The following is a 27,621-nucleotide window of genomic DNA, read 5'->3' on the forward strand; positions in this document are numbered from 1 at the left end:
AGGGACTCATCTGTGAGAGGAAACTTGGTCTTTACTGCAACAGTCCCAGGAACTGACTTTCCAAATCAGAGAAATACAGGCCCTCAGCTGATCTCACAAAATGATCCAGTTATCTCTCCTACTTTAAAGCCAACTGTACCTAGTTCATTCCTATTTATTTAATCTGCCCTTAACAATCCTAAATGACAGAGATTTTTAATAAAGAGTCTGCTCTATTAAATAACTATCATTTTGGACAAAAAGCCTTCCTTAATATTCAGACTTTACTGCAGGTTAAGTATCTTTTTTTCTCCATCTCAAGTGAATGTGGTAAAAGGCCAATTACTGTTTTTATAAATTATTTTTAATAGATTTTATAAATTTATAATGTTACAAATTATTTTTTCCATCCATTTTATTTCCATCCATGGAAGATGGAAAGTTTTCTATGCTTTGTGCTTTCTAGATCAGACTGGAGGAGCTGGCAGACACTGCACTGACAGACAAAACCAGGGAAGCAGCGTAAAATCTACTGGGAGAGGTTTAAGTCTTGTATTTATGAGTATTTAAATCTATGCTTCTTTTCTAATCAGAATTTATCATCAGCATTATAATCATGATTTAGAGCAAAATAAACGAGTCTTTCCTCGGGGGGCAGCCTTTCCCACAGCTCTGTGCTCTCCAGAACAGCCAGGCAATGTGAGAGGTGCCAGCTGATGTGGTGACAGTGCCTGAGAGCTCCCCAGGCATCCCAGAGCAGCAAGGGCAGCACTGCCACACGCAGCTCTCCAGACACCCCACTGGGGAAATGAAGCAGATGTGCCACAAAGGGAATTAACAGCAACAGTCTCAGACAGATATGAAGCCAAAAGAGCTATTCCTCCAGCACTGCTCTCCTGAACAGGACAGTTGTGCTCAGGGGGAGGTCAGGAAGCACAGTGTAAACTCCACTTCTGCAGCAAAAGGGACTTCACTGTTTGGAGGACTGGGATGCAGTTCCAAGTGTCTCCCTTCAAACACCACCACATAGTGAGCTAAAAAGCTGTGGAACAACCAATCTTTTCTTATAGGCCATTACTTTCAGATATATTTTAGATTGTACAAGTACATGTCCTTAAAATTCAATAAATCTAAATTTAAGTAAGTACAGGCAGATTGATTAATGACAACATATAAGCTATCAATAATACAAGCAGATAAATAATCATCTTGGCCAAGTCTGACAAACCTCCCAGGATAAACACTGTAAAATGGATTTGGCTTCATCTCAGCACTCAGTAATACAGTTTTGCTGGTGCAGGTACAAGCCTTGCCACAAAGGAGTTTATTTTTGCATTTAACAGACGTGACTCAAAGACCACAACAGGATGAGAATACTTTTACTTTCTGTACTCCTTCCAAAAATTGTATTTCCTCTTACCTTGAATCTATTAGTGAACAGCTCCAGTTTGGGAAACAACTCTCTGTTGGTATACAGACTCTGAAGAGCTTTCAAACACTTCAACCTCACTTCACCTTGCTAAACAGAACAGAGCAAGATTAGCTGACAGAATACCCTCATCAAATGCACATGAATATTAAAGAACATCATCCTGCAATTTGTTTAACATATATTTAAAATTTTATGCAAATGGATGACCAAAGCCAATCTGCAATTCAGCTAAACCCAAGAACCACGTGCAGCTGCCTACAATGCTCCACTTCCTCCCTATCTGCATACAGAGAGAATTTAATGTGCCTTCACCTGCATGTCTGGTATTGCTTCCCTTTCCAGTAACTCCACGAGAAGACAAAGAAAGCAGCGAGCAAACACAAAGAGCTAAAACTAATTACTGAACTTCATAAATAAAGCTCCATACCCAAAGGGCTTCATTTCTGAATTTGTCTGTTCTATAAGCAGGTCTGTATTTTAAAAATACTCAAGCTAAAAACTAAAAGAACATTCAGAGACTGACATAAAACCAGAAGATTAAAGTCCTTATTTTTAAGTTTGTTAAAATTTTTTTCCTTCTTCACACCTATTTAAAAAATGGAAATAGAAGATAAAAGAAGCACAGAAGTTGGATTTTCAGAACTTCCATGACAACTATTGTTCCTGAGAAGTGATCTCTTTACATCCATGAGGAGTCTCTGAGCACTCGTGCTCTCTTCCTGGGATCTTTTTGACTACCACTGCAGAGAAAGTCAATGGGATGAAAGTCATGTTCAAAAGGATCTATCATTAAGACCTTTCAAGGTACAGAAAAGAAATTCCTTGAAGAGAAGTTCTATATGGATATGATCCAGTTCCACAAGGGCACAGAGCCTCTCATGGCCCCAGCTTACTGAGCCCCAGAGGGTCAGGAGCAGGGGGGGAGGAGAGAAAGGTGGAGTCACACCCCATCCCTCTGGCTGAGAGAAGAACAAGGAGACACAGAGTCACCCCCTGAAAAATGACTGCCCTTCCTGGCAGGACAGTAAGAGGAGGAGGACTCTCTCTGATAGCCCAAAGCTCTGGTTTTTAAACTACTGGTCAAGGATGGAATCCACCTCTTCGGAGCAAGGAGAGCCCCTGCACATCAGTTTATATCCTGCTAGGAAGGATTTAAAATGAAGCCAGTGGAGATCAGGGACAGGAACACCCCGGGAAGCCTAAACTGCAACGACCTGGCCAAGGAGCAAAGCAAGGCAGGAGTGAAGGTGGATACACTCAGTCCAGAACAGAGGAGCAGCCACGTGCCACAAACTGGCACCAGGCCAGACACAACAAGGTGGTTGGTAACTGTGAGAATCATCCAAGGAACAGGAGCATGAACCCCCAAACACCTTCTAGAGAGGAAGGACGTGGGTGGGAATGCTGAGTTAGGATTCCTAAGAAACTTAGGCCAGCAGGAGGGACAAGAAAGACAGCAAGAGACTTAGTAAACTAAGAGATGAACTTAATAAATGAATGAATGAATGAATGAATTAGGAGGGGAAACACAAGAGGAACATGTGCTTCAGAGGAGCCCGGGTTCAGCCTTTCCACAGGAATAGACCATCAGCAAAGCAGAGGAATGCAAAGAAGGAAAAGGTATTTTTGGATGTGTTAGGAATTGGTTTAAGAACCAGGACTGTCTTGGTATCTAGAGACACAATTATGGTTTCAAAACAGTTCCACGCATCAGTGAGGCAGGAGAAAATTAAGACTGAAGAGTCTGATTTAACACTTTTTTTTAAAGAGTTTTTTTAAAGGCAATTATATTATAATTGATAAAAATTTAATTTATGCTTCCAGATACATGGGAATGAAAAAAAAGCTTAAAAGGCAGACCTTGAAACCCACATTCAGATGAGAATCTATGAAAAACAAAAAGCCCTATAGACATCTGTCTGAAATCTGGGAAAGAGACAGAATTAACATACCAAATCTAAGGATTTCCCAAATTAGAGAACTAAACTTGTCTCCTACCTCTGGGAGACTACACTGGAGCTACTACAAAGAGGTGTAAAACTGTGTGTTCTCTGTGGTTTCATCTGAATGTCTTCTGGAGTAGAGTATGAAACTGCTCAGGAATGTCCCCTCTCCTTTTTGTAGCACCAGCTTCCAGAGAAGGTGATCATTTTGGGGTGACTTCTGCTCATGTGAAATGCAACACCTTATGGCTATTGCCTCAGCCTTCATTTTGCAGTATTTGAAATACCAGTCATAGCAAAAATTATCTCCTGATCAAAGCAAAGCAAAATCAAGGAACTTGGATACCAGCTGGGAAGTTTTTCAGGCAGTGCCAATGAAAACCAAGCTGTTAAGGGATCTTGTACTTCTGGATGGTTTGCATTTTTAATCGGTCCTTATTCCATCTTTTTCCAGTCTATTCTTTCCACTGCACCTCCATCCTCCTTTCTGTGCCTCCCCAAATGTCTCTTTCTCTTCATTCTCTCCCTCTTCATCCTTTGACGTGTGGCTCACCTGCCTCACTCTTCCCACTGTACCTCCAATCTGTCTCACTCTATACATCAAATATACACTGCAGCAATATAAATATCACCTATCACACATACCCTCACATTAAACAGATTAACTAGTCATTTAAAGACTTAAAACCCCAAGGCACTTCTGCTCTGACAAATACTCCAGAGCAGAGGCAGGAGAGCAGCCTGACAGATTTCTTCTGTGCCTGGTCCAGATGGGCCATTTTTTTCCCGTAACACCATAATTTAAAATTTCTCTGGTATGAAGGAACATGACAATTTTTAAAAAGCTGAGGTATAAACATATGCCAAGGCTGCAGGCAGATGACTAGACCCTGGCCTGAGGTTAAACTAACTGAAGAGGATGTGAGAAAGTATTGGACATGACATGAGAAATGTGTGGATGTGACAGATCAGGGTGTGGGAAGCTGACACCAGGCAGAGGCAGGGCCGTGAGGAATGGCTGCATTTCACACATGGTTAAAGGAGTGATGGGAGAGATGGATGGACTTCACAGACTGCAGCTGCTAACTGCAACCCTGACCACATTCTGCAAGTCCTACTTTGTACAAATGTTCTGCAAGGTTTAGAATGTTATCCCAGAGATGCAGTGCAATTATTCAAGGGAGAATTTACTTTAAATCAAAAGTCCCAGTAAAAAATGAAGCCCTCCAGCACATCTAAAATGCTAATCCTCCCCCCTGAGCTGCCCTCTCCACTGATTTATCTCTCTCGTGGGGCATGGCACCAGTGAGGCACACAGTGTTACCAAGGGGGCACAGCTGGAGCAGCAGCTCTGCCCCTCCATGCCCTGGGATGGCTGTGCTCCCATGCCCAAGCTTTCCTGGCACACGGGGTTGTGTCTCTGGACTCCACACCGCTCATGGTCCAGTGCAGCACTGAGCAGGATCTTCCTCCTGCTCAACTTCTGTACAATGACATCTAATGTCAAAGTTTGGGGAAAGCTTGGAAAGAAAAAGTTTGAGAACTCCACGTTTAGAGAGGAAGAAATCACATGTCCAGTGTCTGGAGCACAGAGAGTACCTCCTTTTAACAAGGAAATTGCTCATCCAAATCAAGGCAGAATGCAGATCCCTGACAGCTGTAGCCACAAGAACCAGCAGCAGCCAACTTCTGTCATTTGTGAAAGCCTTTCTAACTGATCTTGTTCAGACTTCAGCTGGACTTGAGAATCCTTGGGGGTCCCTTTCAACCCAGGATATTCTGATTCAGCAAATGAGTGATTGAGTCATATCCTCTATGTTAATATGATGTTTGAAGTTACTGCAAAATCATCTTTTTAAAGAATCAGCTGTTAGATATCAGTTATGTAAGTCATCAGAATGAACTTGAAAACTTTTAATTTCTTCCACCAGTGCTTCTAGAAGAAGAGAATAAACTGAATCAGGATGCTGGAATTTAGTGAGCATTTCAACAGCACAGGTAGGTCTCCTTTGTTTTCCCTGGATAAAGTTAGCAAAGAGTACAGACTAAAACAAGTGTTTCTAGAGGTTTGGTGGGAGTGGGAGCACAACCCCACAGTCAGAGTGCAGAGCCCTGCTCCACCAGCATTCAGAAGGGGCTACTCCTGCTGCAGGACTGGGTGGGACTCAGAGCTGCTACCACCCCACAGAGTGTGCTGTGGGTGCCACCAGCACTCAGAGCTGTGCTGACAAAGAAAAGCCCCTCAGGACACAAATCCTTTTGCTTCCACCTGGTGTTTCAACAAGTTTTTGAGGAAAAAGCCACAAGGAACCTTGAAAAGATTCTTCAAGGGAAAGTGAATTGATGAGAACTCCACTGGTTGTGGAGCCAGTGGTGTCTGTTGGGGATCCAGAGATGTTCTGGCCCCTAACCTTCGGGCAATGTAAATGGAAGACACATGGAAATCTTTGTTCCATCCTGCTTCAGTCACAGAGATTCTCAGGGGTGGCCTGAGGAGGCTTCTCTTTCCCTTGTAATCAGAAGAAAGGCATCATGGAAATGGATCTACCAACGTGTTCCACCAGAGCCTGAGAACACCACCAGCAGAGGAACCAAGGCAGCCTGGGAGTGCTGCATCCCAATGCAAGCACATACCCTGAGATAGGTTAGAAAATAGAACAATCTCTTCATAAACCAAGCATGATACACTAAGCATGGCCTGGGCAGTAACACAGGTAACACAAGGGCAGGAATGCACAATACTTACCCTGTCGTGTAGTGTCCAGCCAACATATTTTAAATAACTATCATTCAAGAAGGCATCACTGTACATCTTCATCCAGACTCCAATTTCTTCAATACAGACAGCTCTAATCTCAGCAATAGCATCACTACCGAGGAAGAAAGGACAGAACAAGTATTAACCAGAGTACAGACCATTTACTTCTCATTCCCCTTGCCCTATCTGTAATACCTTGCTTTTACTTTTGATGAGCCTCACTAGGTAGGACCTGCCACTGTTCCCACTGCCATCTGACTGATTTTCTGTTCCTTTGTCCCTGAACTCACTGATCTAATAATTTCAGCATTTTTATGTTCTGATATTTCCCCTATGTAACACAGTTCTCACCCTAGTTTGCGTCACAGTCTATTACTCCATCTTTTACCTCTCTCTTTTCAAAGAGAACTATGATCCAAGCCACAAACCTTCCCTGGACAATCATTTCTGAAACCATGTCTCTGACATTTGCTTTGCAGCCCTCACTGTGTCCAGCTCGAGGTGCAGAACCATTGTAAAGTGGGAAAAGTTCTTTGGTTTAACCAAAGGCACCTGCCAGAGGAGCAGAATGCAATTTGGTACATAAAGAGATCTCGTTTCATGTCCCACATGAAAGCCCCTACTCCAACCCCCAAGGGAATGTTTGCACTTCAACATTGGTTTCCTCTGGTTTTCCTGCTTTTCTCCTCCATTCTGACTGTGGGCAGTGATGGGAGAGGCAGGGACACATCTCAGGCAGACTCAGCAGCTGCTCCCTGAGGAGGGGCAGCAGGAAAGTGTCTGGAGAGATCACCAGAGAGCTGAGGGATGGACAGGATTTCCATGTGATTGGCACCCTGTGCCTGCCTGACATGGAGCAAGGCACAGCCACTAATCGGGAGCGACGGCTCAACAACAGGAAAGGGACTGGGGCCATCTGGCCCTTCACTCATCTCGGCTCTGAGACATCTGCTACTGTGAGAAAGCACTTGTGCCACTCCAGCTGGCACTGCTTCACAGCCCAAACTTCAGCTGCAATAAAGGAGGAGCAGAAAGAGCCGCTGCACAGAAGGAGGGAATGTCTGGTGCTTAACAAACACTGGACTTGCTTGTAATTGAGATTCTTGCTCTGTATTTGTATTTAAAAAATCTTTTTGGAAAAGTAATAAACAACAATTTAATTCTAAAACAGGCCAACAGAGCCCCAAAATGAAATTTAATTTACAGGAAGGAAAGAGAGAAATTCCAAGCTTCAAGCAAGAGAATAATTGCAAAATAAGAGAAAATGTATTTTTCCTAAAGTCTTCAATTTTACAAATTATAGATAAAATACACTCAAAGGTCAAGACACAAGTTCACACAGCCAAAGCAGTGTAACAAAGCCATGATCACTCCATAATGGAACAGCACAAAGCAGGCATTCGCTGAGGAATGCCCCCAACCACTGCCAGCCCTCTCTGCCCACTGACACGCACTGACTTCAGCAGCTGCCCAGTACAGCCCCCGGAGCTGCTCTGCCAAACCCCCTGAAGGCTCCCCAACCTCAGAACCAGGGCAGGGGCCCCCCCACAGTGCAGACACACCACACTGCGGGCATTTCTCAAACAGGCTGAGAAGTGTAAGGACAGTTGTGTTAAAATATCACATTCCAGGTTAGAAACTGCACCCACTATGGGGGATGCAGCACAATGGAGGCAAGTTTGCATTAAACTATGGATGTATTCATATATATCTATGTATTTAATTGTGTACCGCTTCACACTAAACTAGATTAGCAATTCCCTTGTATGGAATTACTGTACAACTATTTTAAAAGCAAGAATGCAAGACTTATGGAAAAGTCTAAAGGACTGGCCAGTATGCATCAAGAGAAAAGGGCAGCCACGACAACACAAAGGAGCCCCAAAGACATTTCCATGAGCGGATGACAGCCCAGGGCCTCACATCCAAGGAGGTTATTTCACCACCTTAGAAATTTACTGTCTGTGAAGAATTTTGGAAGGATTTCATGGCAATCCCAAAAAGAACCCAAATGTCAACAACTATTTAATCACGCAGCACAGGCAGCCAAAAATCAGGAAAAACGATGTTTTCTGTAAGCAAGCATTCAATCTTCCCTAGGCAGACAGGGAAAAACTGCTTCTCAGGGATCCCCAGGCACTATGGACAGACACCCTCAAGCTGCTAATTAAAAAAAAGAAAAGAAAAGAAAAGAAAAAGAATAAGTCTATTCAACTGATTTAAAGATTTTAGTACAACAAAAATTTAACACCTTCAGTATAACTGAAAATGGGAAAGAATTATGGATAAGGCATGTGGGACTAGCAAACACAGTCAAGTTGCTGGAGAGGCAGGAGAACTTGTATGATACCATTTCCCATCCCAGCAGCATCTCCCAGGTAACTCTTAACAATTCAAACCCCTCGTGTCCTTGCAGGAATCCCTGGAACAGACTCCATGCCCACACAATGCTGGATCAAACACAACACAGCCAAGAAACCCTTACACCTTTGCTGTGCCTTAGATAATTTCTTCTCATTAAACTCTAATTCTTCTGATTTTTACACAGTTCAATCCAGTTCAGCTTCTGGCCATAGTTCCTACTCTTGCTAAAGAGATCCCGTGTGATGCAGCTTCCTCAAGGACAGCGAGGAGGTGCCTCAGCTGCCTTAGGCTTTCTGAGAGCTGGCATCTCAACTCCCCACTGCCCCCAGGGACAGGGAACCAGGAAACGGAGCAGCTCTACAATAACACACCATTGCCAGTGGAACCCAACTGGGCCTGTCTCTGGGGCTGCTCAGCAGTTTGCAAACGTTTTGAAGATGTAATTATGAGGAGCACTGGACAAAAACGTCTTTTTGACCTTTTTTCTGGACCCCATAAAGACATAAAAACATAATACATTTTCCTGTCATCTAGGAGATACGTTTCACCTCCTTAGGATAACACATTTAGGGTGGAGAGTAAAGGATTTTTTTCTGGCTTGGTTTGGGTTTTTATTTCCCTGTGCTGACTGGTTTTTGCTTCCTCACCAGACTGCCATCCAACATCGCCTCTAGCCTTTGCTCATGCAACCCTCTTGTTTCCCAGAGTGTAATTCCCATGTAACTTGTCACCATCCTCCTATTTACTCAGCAGGAGGGAAAGGAACGCCTTGGAAGGAGACAAGCATCTTCCCCATAAAAATGGCAATGCCATCTACATTTTGCCAGTTTTACCTTAACTGTCAGTCCTGCCCAAATATTTCCTCAGGACAGCTCAGTGCCCTGCCTAAACCCCACACCCATCCTATCCTCAGGCCCAGGATCTCCATTCTGCTCTTCTGGAAGCCAAAACTGGCCTAGTTCTGTTTTGGGGGACAGTCACATCCTGAGGAAAAGCTCTGTGAGCACTGAAAACAAAAGGATATTACGAAGTAGGTCTGTAATCAGAATTCTTCCCAAGCCCCTACATTCCTCTGCACAGCCTGGGCAGAGGCGCTGCCCCCACAGTCACCACCTCTGCTGCTGCACCCTCAGCACGAGCTCAGCACCCTGACCTGGAGTCTGCTCTCACATCTTCCTTTTGATGCTCTCAGTTTTAGATTAAAAATAAAATTAATGGACTACCACATTTGTCATAAATCAACACAAAAATACTGAGAAAAAGTGGCTCAGGAACAAGATAAGGAAAGATGCAATGAGGTGAGGACATTTATTAGGAATATCTCAATTTTCCACCAAATCTGCCGCTCACACTAGACCAGCATCACACTCAAAAAATTGTTTAGCTATGTCTGCAGGTCTTTTTTTTTTCTTTAACGAGAGAAGTGAGCACTGAAATCTTCCAGTACACTTGAAGCTAATCTACAGTAAGAACAGCATTCTGAATAAGAGGGTTCTGGGGGTTTTGTTTGGATCAAGGGCTTGTAATTTAAGTTACAAAGGTCTCTAGGCACGAATCACTGTGGCTGAGGCTGAATCCCATTATGGCACGGGATTTATTCTCTGGGAGTAATTAAAATAACATTCTTTTGAAATCATTACCACTTGGGCTAAGGACTGTAAAATCATGTCAAGTTTATAAAACATTTGAACTTATTTGAGAGAAGGAATGCTTAAGAAATTATGAAAGCAGATAACAGTTTGAAATGCTTTACATTTTTATCCCCCCTGGGCCTGGGAGAATAAAACCAGCCTGCAGACCATAACAGGTCGAGTCTTTTCCCAACCCCACACCAGAGCATGAACTACTAAGAAAATATTTTAAATTGACTTCTTGTTTGATATAATATGCTGAACTCTGAGGGGACAGAAATGGGAACACTCTTAGGGTTTAATTTCTTCAGCTTTTTTATCTCCCTGCCATGGAAGCTGCTTTCCCAAGGAAACAGTGAGTGCTCTGCTGACCCACCAGGCTCATTCACCTGCTGGCCCCACACCCACCCTTCTGCTGCCAGGCAGCTCAAGGCTTACTGACCATAAACTACAGCCTTCCCTTCCAGTACCAGGCTGGGTACTGAGGATCCAAGCTCCAGCTCCACGGGGCACACTCACGTATTTCTCAGCACAAACCCCTCCAGCTTTCCTGCTTGTTTTTCTCCATATTTACAGTCACCCCTCTGTCCAACTGAACTATGGGCTCCTCACCACCTTCTAACCCCCTGCCCATACACCCTTTCTTGCTTTCTGCCCTTTTTCCAAAATATTTCATAAATTCTAAACCTTTAACCAGAATTTAAATCTAAAAGGTTAATTGCATAGTTCACTATCCTTCAATTTTACCTTCTGACTTCAGTAAGTCAATTAACATTTAAAGAGCTGGTTGCACTAAGGTGCTGCAGATGCTCGGAGGCATCTTGTGATTCAAAACCACCCTAAACCTATTTTAAAAGCCTACTGCTCTCTGACAAATCATATTCCCAATCTGCTTTAGCAGCCACAGCTGACCTCCCACAATATGCAGTGATCATTTGATGATTCTTAAGGTATGTCCAGTCTGAGCTCCCACCTTGGACAACTCTTCTTTTCAAAGCACAAACATTCAAAGCCCACGTTCCCACAACTCTTTAAAGCCATTTTACTGAATTAGAACCAAGTTGTGTGGATGGGCTCTATTGCGGAATTAAGGGGAGTTACACTTAGTATGTTCTTCCACAACTTAAGTGTTTTTGATAGTGCTTTTTTGGCACCTACAATGTTACAGCACAAGAGAATCAGCACAGTAATTGCCCCTGCCATTTTTCATGGCTGTACTTTGTTAGCATTTCCTTACCGGTATCTATGAACAAATATACCCTTAAAAATAGAGTTCATCATATTCTCGATTTCATCTTGGTTTTCTTGTAGCTGCAAAAAAAACAAAACAAACCAAATAAATAAAATGCCATAGCTTGCTATAATTTCATGTTCTACAATTCCTGGTTGGGACACATTGGAAGACCATTGATGTCTTGCAAGTACTGTGGGAAGCTCACCTTGTGTCAGTGAATTTGTTAATACAACTTGGAATTAATTACAACATTCTCATACTGTCAGCTTTTGTACTACACCAAGTAAGTATGACTTAATTACACATAAATGCATCTTTTTTAATAAGATGGCACCAATTTTATACCCTCAGCTCTAGGAGCAGCCCTGCTCCCACACCCAGAGGCCTCGTTCTTAGGAAAACACCTCATAGGAGGTGTTTCCTATGTCCAAGCAGGGCCTCACGCTGTGTGGGAATGGAAATGTGCCCACATTCTCAGCACAAAAACCACAACAGAGCCTTGCTAGTACAGAGTGCACATATGTATAAAATAATGAAACTTGGATAATTATGGGTGTATATATTTAACAGACAAAATATTTCACAGCCAGAGGCATCTGCTTTGACTTCCTCCGTGGCAGGAGTTCATAAACACTTTCACCCAGGGGCTTATGTTTTTCAAGCCATGTTTATAAATATTTCTACAGTATCTCCCAGGTAAGAGCATAAATAGCTTGCAGAAATCAGTCAGTGAAGTCTCCCAGTTTCCTAAAATGTAAGGAAGTGCTGTCTCCACTTTGCACCTGGGGAAAACAAGGCACGAGGTATTTCTGACTGAACTGTCACAAATGTGCCAAAGAAATGAACTCCACAGTAAAAGGGATTCTGCACAAGGGGCAAAGCTGGTGCCCCCCAGCTCTGTGTACACCACAGGGCTCCACACAAAACAAGCATATCTAGACATGGCTCCTGGGAACAGCTCTACTTGCAGCATCAGCTCAACCCAAATATGCCCAGACTAAGTGCTTGCTCAAGAACTCATAACCCAAAGGAGAGCAGGAATTTCTAATCACTCCTCCACTGGATGACTCTGCAGGCAGGTAAACATCCCCAGGAACATGGGGGTGGAGGCACAGGGAGTGCAGTAAAACGGGGATGGGAATGAACCAAGGAGCCTCGGGAAGCTTTCTGAGAAACTGCCACGGCCCTGGCAGGGAAAGGGGAGCTCTCGGAGAACTTGTGCAGGAATCATTGGGACACAAACACAGCACAGAAGGGAGGTAGGACAGACTGGGCTTCCTGAGCCATGAGACAGTTGAGACACTGAAGATGACATTAGTTTGAGAGCAAAACAAAGCAGCACAAATGAAGGGACAGCATGGATGGCTTCCTCCCTCTTCTGTCCAAATTCACAGCTCACTATCACCGTGGTAAATCATCTGATCCGGGTCTCCAGGTGCTGGGGCAGAGCTGGTGTAGCAGCAGAATCAGCCATTCAGTAAGTCTGAGTGAGATCCCTTCTCCCTCTGTGTACTAACATTTAAAGGAACAATTCCCAGATGTATTTTAGATTCAGTAATGAATTTTCTGTGAAAGTGTAATTGCTTTTTACACTCTCAGCTTTTCTAGATCATGCACTTGAATCTGAGTGCTTAACTTCAGGTATGTTGAGAGAACATTTGTGTCTTGGGATTCCTGCTCTTACCAATGCAAAAGTGATTTAATACTCCCCACTCCTGAACCTAAGCAAGGGATGAGGGAAACACTCTCTTGTTGACTCTGCAGGCAGTTTCAGAAGCTCAAAAAGACATGTATGACAAGCAGGAGATCTGAATTCCTGGCACAGCTAGAACACAACTTGCTGTGTTTGGTGGCAGATTGCTCCATAAATCACCCAGCTGAGCTGAAAGGGCCCCTGACAAGGCAGAGCCCCACAAAGGCTCTGCCACCAGTGTGCAGGGGGTGACACGGCAAGGAACACTCGGCCACTGCTCCATGTCCTGTGCCTCAGACTCACCTGCCACACTCAGCCTGGGAGCTGCCCCTCTGGCACTTCAGGAAGATAAACACGTGTGGACGTGCTTAGGAGGGTTTATTATGATGGCACTTCATCAAAAGAATCGTCTAACAAAGTGCCAGCACAGAATATCATGTAAATTCAGCATAGTTAAACACTGGGAACACACAGCATTATGTCAGGAACTGCAATACAAACTCTGTTCCAGCTATTTTTCTTTCTAAAATGCTTTAACGCTGGCATTCAATTTGATGTTTCATTTAAAATATCTCTTGCATGCAGAGATTGTTCTTGCTTTGTGCCTTAATGCATGATTTTGAAGAGCTACGAAAACCAAATATAATTGTGTGAAGGATACAGGGGTAATGTGAAAATACCCAATTGTAATTATCCCCTGACAAAGACTATAAAGTCAAGCAATTCTGATTCAAAGTTTTACCTAAAAGAATCTAAGGTGCATACAGGGGAAGCACCCAGACATCCTTAATTACCACAGAGTAAAACTGTGGTGAGGAAATATATTCAAAACTAATATATTAAAAATAATAAAATCTAATCAAAGTCATACAAACTTCAATTTTTCAATCACTCTTACGAGTTTTACTTGGTATCTTTACAGATTATGGCTGTTTGGCTGTATATGTATTAATTTTCTAATTGTCATCTTTAGGTTTCTTTTAAGGACAACTCTAAACTGAAATTTCCTGTGATGTAACACTTTAAATTATTTATAGAGATGATTACAGCAACCTTCTAATGGTTTTTCTCCCCTAATGTCAGACTGGTACTTTCCAAAAGTGATTTTTATGTCTCCCCAGGTTCTTGTCCCTGGGCCCAGGTTCTACAGCCCCACTGCAGTGTTCCTTGAAAGCAGCTGCAGTTAAGAAGCACTAACGAGACACTGTGGAATCATTGCAGGGATCAGAGGGAGAAATGGGCAGTGCAGGGAGGGACAACGTGACGCTCTTGGCAGAATCTCTTTGCATAATCAGAACAGTCGCTTCTTACAACTTGAGGCTCTTGCTGCCTGGTCATAGAGAGAAGCCTGAGAACAGGAATCATCCTGTGAGTGCAGGACAGGCTCAAGCCCAGCTGAGTGTGGTCACACAGGATTTAATGTAGCCCAAGTAACAGGTCTGAGGTCACACAAACACCACTGCAGGACTCATCTGTTTCTCACTATGGCACTCGAGGCACAAACCACCCTGGGCTTTCTGCTGGAGGGAATGCACGTGAACAGGCAAAAAAAAAAAAAAAAAAATCCTCTTTTTCACTTGCCTCTTTTCTTTTCTGAAGCAGCAGCTCCAATCTCTCATTAGCTCTTTTGCCAATCATTTTGTTCCTCTCAGCTTCATACTGCCTCTGTGTATTATCCTGATGGATGCTCAGGTTTAAGGCAACATTCACAAGAGCAGTCATAAGCTTCATAGCTGCAAAGGCAAAAGACAGAACGTGAGTTTTGACCTGTAATCAGAGCTAAAAAACCCGTTTCCTCAGCATATCCACACTCTCAGAAAATAGCCACCTCCCCCTGGCACACAGCCATCTGCAAAGCAACCTCACCAATGGAGAAGAGAAGCTGCTCTGACTTATCCTGCTGCTGCTCAAAGCTGGTAACCCACAGGTGCTTCCTGCCTCAAGTTTCTCACTACAGTGAATAATTTCTCATTCAAATTGACTGGCACAGAGGAAAACTGAAAAAAGGACCTTAAAAACACTCCTTCCAGAACTGAAATTCTACAAGTAGATTTTCAGACACTTGATCAAGGCTGAGCTCCACGGCATCATGCAGACCTCTGCTCTGCAGAACAGCAGCATAATTACATGTGCAAACACAGCTGGAAGGAAATCTGCAGAATCAAAACAAAGCTCTCAAGCAAACAAATAAGTAAATGCCATGTACTGTCCCTGGTAAGAGCTGGAGATCTCTGGCAGGTCCTGCTCTCAGTGCAGTGTTAGGGGCAGGTGTAACTGATGAAAGAAGCAGCAGAGGCTGCAGTAACTGAAGTTACTTGTGATAATTTTGGCTTTAGCTTCAGCTTTTCCTTGCTCTAAGTTTCCAGCTACACAATCCATTCCAAACAATGGGAACTCCTTCCTTCCACAGAGCACAGGCCCTGGGCAATGTCTCAGACGTGTGGTGCTGTTTCCCGCCTTTGCAGTCAGGCCCCTCATACTTTCCAAACATCCCATGCAGGGATGGACCAACCAGTCCAAGGGAGAGAGTGCAGACCCCACTCCATAAACTCCTCCCTAGGAAACAATCAACCCCAACCTGAGCAAACAGCAAATCAAAATCCCCTGGAATTGCAGATGGCATCAGATGGAAAGGGATACAGTTTAAATAACAGGCAGGGATTTCCAGCAGGTTACCTGTGGCTCAAACAGTGCTCACCTTTGAATGCTCAACTTGTAGAGGAAACTCTAAACCTGGAAGGTTACACCTGCATAATTCAAGGTTTTACCAGCCCATTGCTAAGTAACATGAAGAGCACGAGGGGACAGGTTTACAAGAGTTCAGTCACTGTGAGCTGAAGGTTTGGGGTTTCCCTTTTAAAATCAAACTCCACTCCAGACTTGAGTTGTTTTTTCAGTATCAGTGGAAATCTGCCTCTTGCTTCAATTCATAAACAGTTACTTGTACAGAGCAATTCATCCACAGTCCAGCAGACACAGAGGTCTGATGAAATACACTCTAGAAAAGCCTATTCCTATCTAATGCTGCACCCAGGGCTCTCCTCAGATGCAGGTAGCTGCATGAAAAGTGTGGTTTGGCTGGAGCCCTTCACCCTTGGCCCAGTGCTCCCAAACCCAACACTTTTCCACGGTGAAGGTCAGACAGTAGACAGAAACTCTCTGATAATAAAATTGTCTTGACACTTCTTTAGAATGAATTTGTACTCTAAAATACAAAACTATTAAGACATTCTATACAACAAATGAACAACTGATAACAAAATAGAAGACATAAGCACAGCACTTCTGATTCTGGGAATCCACTGGAGGCCCCTGGGTATGACCAGAATCCCCGAGACTCAGTGCCCCACCTACTCCTTTCCAAACACTTTTTAGTTCAGCGTATTTTGAATACAGTTGTGCCACAGATGGTACCTGGATTTGCCCAAGCATTCCACAGTTGTAAGTGCTGGTCAAATCCACCCCAAAGCAGGAGGAACTGTCCCTGGACAGCAGGAGGAACTGCTGTGCAGCAGCTGTCCCTGAGCTCCCACTTACCAGCCAAGGTACTGGTGTGCCTGAAGGCCCTGACCTGGGAGTCAGAGAGGCCTGTGAGCAGGGAGATCACCGTGTCCATCATGTACTCATCGTAGATGATGCTGTACTGGCACTGCCGGATCAGGACCCCGATGAACTCGCAGAAGTTGGAGCGGAACTTCTTCCACTGGGGCCCGGGCATGGTGAGGGGATAGTCCCCACTGTCCTGCAGGGCAGGGAAAGGAAAACAGGCACTGTTAAGGGTCTGCCCACTTCTGTTATTTATATACAGTCTTTTCAGCTAAGTTTCTAAGCTTGTGTTCCTTCAAGCCAAGGGAGGACAACAAATAAACCCCACATTATTCTTCCATAAAAAGGGAACCTCACGGGCACGAAACCACTTTTGCAAAGGCTTTGTAACTGTTTTACACTTGCACTATTGGCTCTATGTAGTGCAAAATATGTATCCATCAATTCTTTTCCTCGTGTTCTGGGTTAGGAAGTGGGGGGAAAGGATGAGAAAGGAACATTTCCAATTATTTAAGGTCAGAACCTAAAGAAAGGCTTGTGTAATTGAAAGCTGTCACTCTCCAGCCCCACTTCAACTCCAGGTTAATACTCTATTCAACTGGCTGCCCCTCCCCACAAACTTTGCTTTGCTCAAGTTTACAGCTGAGATCTTTTCAGAAACTAAACACTGCCCTGGTTTAGCTTATAAACAAAGCCTTTTTCTAGAGGTAAAACTTGCCTTCTGACAGAAATGGAAATTTTACTAGAGATTCATCCACTCCATCTTCAAAAAGCTTTTAGGAGACTGGAGTAGGCATGTGAACAGTCAGTTCCTTCAACTCCTCTCCAAATCTGCCCTGCCTGTTCTCACTTCACTGCACAAACTGCATTTCAGTGAGACCACCCCCACAGAATTAGAAAATGCTTTTTTCCCCTTCCCTGAAAAAGCCTGATACCACCTCCCTGGCCACCTGGTTTGTAAGCTAATTCCAGATTATCCAAACCATCACAGCAATAATGCTCCAGCCTCAATCTCTCTGCCAGGATAAGAAGTCAGTAGGACCAAAGTTAAACCCATTTGTACGTATTTACTCTGTGTTTTTGTGTAGAACAAGCTCTTTGCTCCTCAGGACATGTCGTACTGCCCAGACTGAACCATCCAAAGGTGGTGATGTAGGTGTAGAGGAGCTGCAATCAAATAACCTTGTGCCTAAACTTTATAGATTACACTCCTCTGCAGCAAAAACCCTGCCCTTCAAATTGAATCAAACCCCACACACTTCAGCCATCCCAAAATGATCTGCTGGATCTCTGCACATGAACTCTGGTACATAATTACCCTTCCTAGAGGTGTGGGTATGCAGAGTTCTGGAGCAGCTCCTCAAGATCTCTAGGGCTGTGTGTAACTACTCACACGTGAGTGGTGTATTTTTACCTGCAATCACAAATCACACAACCCCTTCAAAAGGCCTCTGGAGACTGCCCCGAGAACATCTCACTCATCTGCTGAAGTGGGGAGAATGAACTTACAGTAAAACCAATTTAGTGGACCTTTTACTGTTGAGCGCTAAGAAAAATATGATACATTAGTGCCACTGATGTGATACTTGATGGTCCAACACTCAGAGAAGTCAAAGCAAACCAAGTCTTTGTTCACCTGCTAAACTCTAACACACTCTGAGTGCCTGTACTCATAAGCCAAGCACCAAATGGTGCAGCCAATTGATGTCCATGGAATTCCCCACCTCAAACTGAACCTGTGGCAGCAAGGAACAGTGATTTCCATCATTTAAATCCTGCACAGGCACTGCTCCACTCCTGAGGAAGAAAATCAATGCTTCAATCCCTGCCCTAAATGCAGCAACTCGGGCTCACAGCCAAAGGATTCCTGCAGCACGGATGGAACAACAGGACAGTTGGGATTTCTGGGCTACTGGCAGAGGTGTCACAGGGGGAACACCAGCAGATAATCCCAGAGTTCAAAACATTCACTGGGTTGCAGTTGATACTTTTATACTAAACCTCACAAATTCTCCCACAGATCCATTCCAGTGTTAAGGTAGAAGCTCCAGTTGTTAGAACTGTAAAAGCTCTGAGAAGTTTTAGGTAATGAAGAAAGAAAGTTCACGTGCCAGTCACTGTAACTCTCTGAGATTCTGCTTTTAGTACATTCGTGCCCTGAATAAGGAAGTGGTTGTTTCTCCTTTGAGAAAAAACTTTGAGAGTTTTTGGAAAGTGTTTTTTGAAAAACACTTTCTTCTATCAGCTGTGGGACAATCTCCCCTTGGGCAAAATCAAAGTTCTTTGGCCTTTGGACAGTGCACTGGTCCCTTATTTTGTATGATGGGACTGCACTACACACAATATCCAGTGCTGGTTTTTAAATGACACCAGTAAAATTTAAACTGCACCACTGCATTTTAGTAACTCTGGTTGGTGATGTTTTAACAAGCAAAAGTAATTTGGCCAGAATGCAGCACGAATTGATACAATCCTTTGGCTCATCACACTGGACAGCCTAATTTTATTCTCTGTCCATGAACACAAATGTTACTGAACCGCCTGAACAGCTGAGCACAGCAAAGGAGCACCCCCATGGCTGCAGTCAGGTGTTCAGTGAAACATCTTCCACAAGATGGAAATCAAGCAGAAGGAAATCCTGAGAAGGAGCAGTGCTTGTATTTACAGTTTTCCTGCTTAACTTTCTGAACCACAGCCTTGGCATTCCATTTAGAATTGATCAGACAGACACTGCTGTCCTACAGAAAATTCCTGTTTCAGCATTTGTTTTCCTCACTAAACAAAATGAACACTCAGAATATCTAGCTTTTTATATGTGAAAAATCAAAGGAAACACAGTTCAAAGACCTCAAAGTTAAAAAGCATTCACCATTAGGAACATGTTTGTTTGGACAGAAGACACAGTGTGATTTGTAACACGCTTGTTTTCAGCTAAATGCTTAGATCTTTTGAAAGAGTATTTCTTTCTGTATCACTGTTCCAGAATGGTTCTTTTCATGTCAAGTTCCCATTTGGTTTCAACTGCCATTTCAAATAAACAAACCAATAATCTGCACACAGCAAACACAGCCCAGTGGTGCAAATGCTGCAGTCCTGCCTCAGGGGTCTGCATGTCCCAGGGCCCTGGAGTTCCCTGTTCTGTGGTGGCCTTTCAGGATGTGAGTGGCAGGGCCCAGAATGCACCACAGTGGCAGTGGGATCAGCGCTCCACAGTTCCTCCTGCTGCTCCTCCCTGAGCTCCCCCTGATGCAGGATGGACACACAAACAGGGGTGTCCCCAAAGCCACACAGAGACCCAGGAGGGTCTCCACGGGTCCAGCCCAGGGCTCACACGGTCCCAGGTGGCTCTGTGACACCCTGGAATGAGCCTGCTCCCTGCCTTTGTGTGACACTGGACTTCTGACCTTAAACTGCCTAATGCCCAAATTTTCAGCACCAGTATTTCAGATCCAGGGCCTCCCCAACCCATGGCACTGACCTGTCAGGGTGAGTGACTGTAACCACCTCTCAAATGACTGTGTTACTTGTTGGTTGTTCATTATAAATAATACCATTTATCTCTTTCCTGCTGCCTTGTTATTCCTCATCCAACAGGTGAATTCTCTGCTTTGATTGTCAGTGCAATTTCCCATACTGAGATATTGCTTTCCCACTGTTTTTTTGCCCATTGCATTTTTAATTTAAGACACAAGCATACAGTAATATATTTCATGATGTTTAAAGAACTATTTGTATACTCTACCTCATCAAATTCTTCTGTCATTTTCCTTATTATTTCTGCATTTTGCATGTTCCTGAACATCTCAATTCTTACTGTACCTGTAACAAAGTGAAAGAGAAACAGAAATTAACACAACCCATTCTTGGAACGTCAAAGTCTCAACACTTTCCTGCTGCTAAAGGAACAGCTCAACAATACACACACGAGTATGACTGCAACAATAAACAACAATAACAGGGATGCTTTGAACAAGGCTGTCTCTTGAAGAAATGGGTCAAAAGAAACCATTTGTAATATGCTTTCAAGCCAGGAGTGAGTGGTATTTCCATCCTTTCCTCTTTGCAGCCAGCCAGTGCAATGCAGCGACAGCACCAGGGGCTCCTGTCCTGGCTGCAGTCACCAAGTGCTTTCATTTTGTGCACAAAATAAAAGGAAGGCCGTGTTCCAGTTCCAGCTGTGCCCTCTGTGTGCCCAGCCCCTGGATCCCAGATCCCAGGCTCTCCCTGCACACAGCCAATGGGTGTCACTGCCCAGCTGAGCCCCAGCACAGCTCATGGACTGAGCAAGTTCTGCACATCCCAGGGCTCCCAGGCCCAGCAGCAGCACCTGTGTCTGAGTCCCTCCTCCCTCTGGGTGCTGCATTCCCCCCCAGGTGCTCCAACAGCCAAGCTGATGGGATTAACTCTTCATTGGGAATCCAACCAAGCTTCCAAAATTGAAAATGTAACAACACAACGGCCATCAGTGACAATTCTTGTGAGATGATCCAAATCCAATCAGTACAAACAAAGTATTTTGACCCTTGGAGCTGGAGACTATCTAAATACCAAAGGAAACACAGAGACATCTTCTTTGCTGCTGCCTGATCTTCTCTTCGTCTCTTCACAATCTGCTTTTGTTAATGCAGGAAATGCAGAAAAATTAAGCGAACTGCAGAGCTACAAAATCCATCCCAACATCATTAACATCACAAAAGAGTAAGTCCCACAGCTTTTGCAGAAAGTTCAAATGGATTAATGATCCACTGCCTGGCTTCAAAAATTCAAACCCTAATAGAAACAGCTTAACAGCAAGCAGTATTATCCCTGTACAAAGGAGAAATAAGGATAGTTTAAACATACTGAATATTATATGAATGTTTTAATTCTGGTATTTTAGTCCTTGAGAAAGAAGCATTAGAAACATGCACATTTCAAAACACGCCAGCACAGTCAGAGCACACCAAGCCTCTGGATGTTACTGGGAGATTGGTTTACAACGCAAATTAACAAGTCACTTCTTGAATCGGTTTTGCTTCTTCATGAAAAAATATTTAATGGTTATCTATTTCACACTGGATAACACCGTCAACCTCAGTTCTGACAACGACAAATTTGTGCTTGGTATTTCCATATTATTAATAAACAATTAGTAATGCAATGTATCAATATAAAACCAGAAGCCCAAGAGAATACTGTCACGTGACCCTTGAAGGTGTTTTATCAGCTCAGAAATCACGTGTATATGCAGATAGATTTTAATATTTCCCCCACCACTGAGAGTTTTGGTTTTGATCAAGTGCAGCAGTTTCCCAATGTCTCAGTACTGACACAGACAGCTGTTCTTAGAACCCCCTCTCAGGTGTAGAAACCCCCCTTCTGTCCCTGCCTGCTTCATCTGCTGCTCTTCTCACTGGCAACACAACCCTCAGTCAGTCAGTGACCTCCAGACCTCTGTTATTTTACTGCTTTAGAGCCCTGATCCCAGTTTTATTCTTATCTGTTCATGACTTTTCTCAATACCTGAAACACTTCAGTTCCTGTGGGATCATGGCCAGGCTCCTCCCTTTATGTGCCCAGAACTGGCAGTGCCAGGCCACTGCCCAAGTGGGACTCCAGCTACAGCAGTGCCCAGTCATTTACACACTGCTAATGACACCCAGTGCCTCAGTGGGCCATGGGCTCCTGAGACCCAAACCCCTGCTGGCACTGAGCCCTACCCTCTGCAGCACACTAAGGGCACCACAGTCAGCCTGCAGCTCTGCCCTTTTAGTCATGGGAGCCACACTGCAAATTCATCCCTCCTCTTCGAGTGAGCTGCAAGAAAAGCAGTGGGGAAACTGCAGCTCAGGACTGAAGGCAACGGATATAAAATAAGCCCACGACCTCATGCCAAAGGAGGATTAATAGTAGGACGTTACATTCCTGTGACTGGTTAGCATCTCTCAACTACACAAATTGGAAAAACAGCAGAAAGATTTATAAAGGCATGGAGATGAAGACACCAGAAGATTTGCCCTGGAAAGGATCACATGAAAAAGGCAATGTGCTCTTTTGCATCAGCTCCAAGTTGTTGGTGGGGATCAGAGCACTGGGAATTAATGTGGGCTGCTGGAACTGCCAAGAGAGGGCAAGTTTAATAAAAATCTTGCAAGGATGGATGGTGATTACAGAACTGCTGGATGGATAGTATTTCTCTCCCTTGGTATCCTTTAATGTGCATCTCCTATACTTTTCTGCCCACTTGGAATCCAGGTCATAAGAAAGAATCCACTTCTCTAATGCCCATCAGAGCAGTTTTGGAAGTGGCAAGGGCAGACCTCCACGAGAAAGACAAACAAGGGCTGAAGTCAAAGCACCTGCAGCACGTTATTTCTCACTGCTCAGCCTCAGGAGGGCCGTGGAACCCTCCTGTAGCACTTCTGTTCCCAGAACAGAGCTGCCTGAAGCTCCCCACAAATTACTCAGGGCAGTAGAGAGGTTTGTTTTCTGTGCCTTGCTCATGCTCTGCGAACACTGCAGCAGCTCTTCCCTCACTGGAATCAACAGGCATTAATCATTAGTCCAAATGAAAGCACTATTAGCACAGTCAAAGCACATCCAAGGAGATGCTGAGACTCCTAAATCCCACCAGGGCTGCCCACTATCTGTGGATTTCTGTGCTGGAAAACTGGAAGTCTCTACTGGACCCAGAAGTCAGTACTCTAGAAAGAAGCCAACCTAAACACTTTGTTGAACTTCAGCACATGCAGGAATAGAAGAGGTTCTGGTGGTTTATTCCCCAAGTCTTCCTGCAGCAGGGAAGCCCTCTGCCCAAGCCCTGCTGCCAGCGAAGCAACATTCAACAGCCCGGGATTCCTCAGAGACACAGACCCAACTCATCCTCAGAGCAGCTTTCAACAGAGAACTCTTACTGAACAAAACAGCAACAACCCCAGTGGGGAAGTGACTACAGTCCTGTGCAATTACAGCCTTATCAAATAAGAATCACACACAAATGTTAAACAGAATTCTAATGGTTCACCTCAGTCTCCTCTCCTACAACAAAACTGAAACAAGTATCTGTCAGTTCCCAAAATATGTTTGAATGTGTTCTCTGAAATCTGTTTGCAATGTTAAGGCCTCACACACAGTTCACCCAGGGAAGGTGCCCTCTCCTGCTGCAGCCCAATTCTCTAACTGACCTTCTGATTATTCATTTACCTACCAAAGAGAATTTTGTTACCCTGAACAGTTTTGCATATTTGATGCATTGCTCTGGTTTTGTCCATCGTGTTTCTGCAATTCCTGAATCTTTAATAATTTGATTTTTCACATTCCATGATGGTTTTCAGACTGTTGCACAGCCCATGGCCAAAGCAAGTCATTCTCTTGCTATAATTCCCATTCCTCCTTTGCCTTGGGTTATTTTTCATGTGAGTCTAGAATAGAATTTTTGGAACAGGAAACTCTTATTTTTTTCCTTGGTTGCGTTTCCCACACAGAACTTACATATGTATTTTTCAGCACAGTCTCTTCTTCTTTTGAAGACCATTCTCACTGTTTTGCCCTTCATTTGGCTCTCACAGAGCCAGGAATATTATTATTCTAATGCCTAGGCTCCTTTCAATTGCCATTCCAATGATAAGAATTACCTCTGGAGAAGAGTGTTTTCCATTTGAGTTTTTCACCTTCTGTATCAAAACCGCGTCTCCACCAGTTATAAGAATTCACTAGAAACCCTTAACGTGCTCTCCTCTACTCCTTGATGACACTTCCCTGGTTTAACTCCCTTCATCTCCCAGCCCACTGCACCTCATGCACCTCAGTAGAGGGAGGGAGAGCAGCAGAGCAGCCTCTGTCTGGCCCTCCTGCCTCACTGGGTCACAGTACATGGCACAGATCCCAGGAGCCGTGCACAGCAGGAGCTCCGGCTGCCCTCCCTCCTGCCACTGCCAGGACGCCTTCAAGAAGGCTACTCTGGATTTCAGAACAAAGGGAAATGTTACACAGGACAAGGATTTAGTGGCAAGCTCCTTTTCCAGAATTTTCAGATCCCGATTTTGCTAAAAATCCTTCCCAGCAATCTGCTGGAATTGAAGACTAGGAACGTCACTACAGAGAACTCCATTAGGGTCACCACATTTATGGCCATGCGTCATTAAAGCCGAGAAAGCCTGAAAGGAAATGTTGACTCTGGAATGAAGAAACTTTGGTTGTTGGAGTCCTCCCACCATCCTAAAGAGCCCTTTGGTGCTCCCACTGCCTGACTGCCACCTCCAGCGCCACCCTGGGCCATTTCTGGCAAGGCACGCTTCACAAACCCCCTGCAGCTCCCCGAGGTACCACTAAGCAGATAAAAGTCATACAGTTATAAACACATGGGCATTTTCAAATTCCTATAATCGTTTCCCTCATATTTTCTTAAAGGAGTTGATATGTAGTAAGCACAGGCAAGAAAGTTTTCATACTAAAAGGCAACAAAGATCGCAAAAATGGTCAGTTTTCAGAACAGAATGAACCCATCAATAGATCTTTCTATGTAAAAGTGCTGATAAAGTAGGTTACACAGCAGATATAAGTGCTTTGAAAGACAGGGTAACAACGCAGCAGAACGCAGCAGACAGTTTGCTGGTGACAGAATTCTTCAGAATAGCCAGAATGACAGCTGAGAGCCAACACTGCCGAAAGATTTCAGAGCCATGAAACCCATAAAATGGCAAATAAAGCTCTTCAGGAAGAAAGCATGCTGATTCTACAGACTGCTAGTGGAAAAAGAAGGAGGCTCCATAATTTAGTGCATCAGAAATGGTACACTCCATGTGCTCAGGTTTTAAAAGTTTGATCAAGGAAACTTCCTTGCTCGGGGTTTCAGGCAGGTGATGCTATTTTGCTATGGCTCTACAGCACATGCCTTTGGGAAGTGGGAACTGCTTTGCATCCCCATCTTCATGACACTGACAGAACACCAACAAGCCAAATAATTACTAATCAAAGACACTAAAGTTGCAATCGAATATTTGTACTAAATTATTTCACAAAATAGATCATCTCAGGCTTTGATGGCTTGAAGTAGCAATTCTCATATGGCACCCCCATTTTTTGTCAGACCTGAACAACAGTTAATGACGTGAACATGAGTGAAAAGCTCAGGAGCCTTTGCTGCCCCAAAGGCAGCAGTTTGTTCCTGGGAATGTCTTTTGCACCTGAAAGCATCCAGAACACCCATCATCCCAAAGGCACACCCCAGTAGGATGGTCACAATTCCATTCAATGCCTAAGCCAAGGTGCAATGCAAGTTTGAGAGAGATTATTTTCTTTCTAATGCATACGAATTTGTCCTCTATTTCTAATTCTTAACTGGGTCTCTCAGAGCACTGCCAAGCAGAGAGGTTTTATTTTCAGGTTATTCCCAATAATAGTGAGTAACTCCAGCTGGTCAGTGCCTGTGTGGGAGCAGCCTTTGGGTGCCTGCTCTCAAAGTGACTCAAATCCAGCAATATAAACAGAGGGGGTCTGGAGGCTGAGCTCAAAGTTAAGTGTAAGATACAACAATGTAAATACCTGGAATAAGTCCATTTAGCTGTATCTACCCTGAGTGCTTTTATCAAAGGCTGCTTTCACCTCTGCACTCCCCCATCAGCTGCCCTGGGAATACACCCCCAGCTCAGCTTCTCTCAGAGACAAGAGGGGCTCAGAGTGGGCCTGAGCTCTCCACCCTCTCAGGGGGATCCATCTGTGTGAGCAAACACCTGACTTGAGGGGGCAAAGACAGCAGAGACAGACACTTTCCAGGAGTGTCCAGTGACAGCAGAGGAGGCAGACAATCCAAACAGGAGCACACCGATGCTGTGTAAGCAGTCCTGCAGCCCAGGGTGCAGTGACAATCCCACTGCCATGGCTGACAAGAGGCCCCAGGCACCGTCCCTGTGCCCAGCCCCAGTCCTGGGCTGGGGGGGAGCTCCCAACATGGCACCAGCACCTGCTGTGGGAACTGGGGCTTGGCACCAGGTGTCTCTGGTTATAGCACAACTTCAGGGTTGGGATAATGTAGTAACAAAGGCCTTCAAAATATGCAACTTGTTGGATCAACTCATTTCAGCTCAGAGCAAGTGCCTTGTACCACTACTGTACTTTGTACAATATTTCCCAGCAATTACAATAAGCCTCAAAGCAGTTTTTAAAATACTGAGTACTTCTCAAAGGAAAAGTAATGGATTTCTGTTCCACCCCACTGGAAGAGGCTCCATGTACTGCAGATCTTTATTATGCATTCTTCTGAATAGCCAAACCCCACAACCTTGGTGTCATTAGCACCAAGCTCTGACCAACTGAGCTCCTCTCAGGGGAGGGAAAGATCAGGACTAAAGGGATGTCTGCACTTGTAGTATCTTTCCCGTGCCCAACCCTATCAGCAGCGGCACCCCACTGAGCTCCAGGCATCCCAGAGCCAATCCTTACCTTTCAGTGTTCACCTCATCCCTCAGAGAGCCCCCAGGCCAAACGAGACTGGAGATACAGAAACTGCTTTGAAACATCTAAAAACTGCTTTGAAATATCTAAACCATTTGATTTCCTCCATTAAGTGAGAGCCACCATCTACCTGAAATGTTTCTATGATTTTTTCTTAACTTGAAAGAAGGAAATGAGACTTGGCTGCATTTCTGTCTGTAACTATGCTGCTTAATAAAGTCTGAATTATCTGTTTAACCAAACCTGACTGATCTTGGATATAAAGTGTCCCAATAAATTTTACCAAAGCATGTCAGTGAACAGAAGCCAAAGGGTCACTGGGGCACAGTGTGAACTACGACCTCAGCCTCTGTTAATCTCTCTCAGTCCCTGACTGAGCTGGGACACTCACACTGCGAGTGCTGCTGCTTCTTCAGCAAAAGCCTCAGCTGCAGCACAACCACCTCCTCCCCAGCACTGTGTCTGGACAGCTTTTCCAGTTTCCAAAAAGTCACAAAGTTCTTCCAAACCTGTTTAAGTTGCACAGCCTTCAGAACTTCATCTCTCTTAAAGATTATCTGACTCTTCACAAATATGTTCAACTGCTTTTGTGTCATTCAGTAAAACTGAC

General features: G+C 44.2%; 1 protein-coding gene across 3 annotated transcripts in view; it reads right to left on the bottom strand.

Moving 5' to 3' along the window:
• STAG1 (stromal antigen 1) overlaps positions 1-27,621 on the bottom strand; it is a 148,899-nt gene that overhangs the window by 44,361 nt on the left and 76,917 nt on the right. For all 3 annotated transcript variants that reach the window (XM_027878329.1, XM_027878328.1, XM_027878330.1), the window contains exons 6-11: positions 20,323-20,399; positions 16,572-16,776; positions 14,616-14,767; positions 11,345-11,418; positions 6,101-6,224; positions 1,400-1,498 (exon numbers count right to left, since the gene is read on the bottom strand). In XM_027878329.1, coding sequence (XP_027734130.1) covers positions 1,400-1,498; positions 6,101-6,224; positions 11,345-11,418; positions 14,616-14,767; positions 16,572-16,776; positions 20,323-20,399 — 731 coding nt within the window. The remainder of the gene's footprint in view (positions 1-1,399; positions 1,499-6,100; positions 6,225-11,344; positions 11,419-14,615; positions 14,768-16,571; positions 16,777-20,322; positions 20,400-27,621) is intronic.

This window comes from Empidonax traillii, unplaced genomic scaffold (assembly GCF_003031625.1).
Source record: "Empidonax traillii isolate 1590-97213 ecotype Southwest subspecies unplaced genomic scaffold, ASM303162v1 scaffold40:size2234952, whole genome shotgun sequence".
Classification (NCBI taxonomy): Eukaryota; Metazoa; Chordata; class Aves; order Passeriformes; family Tyrannidae; genus Empidonax; species Empidonax traillii.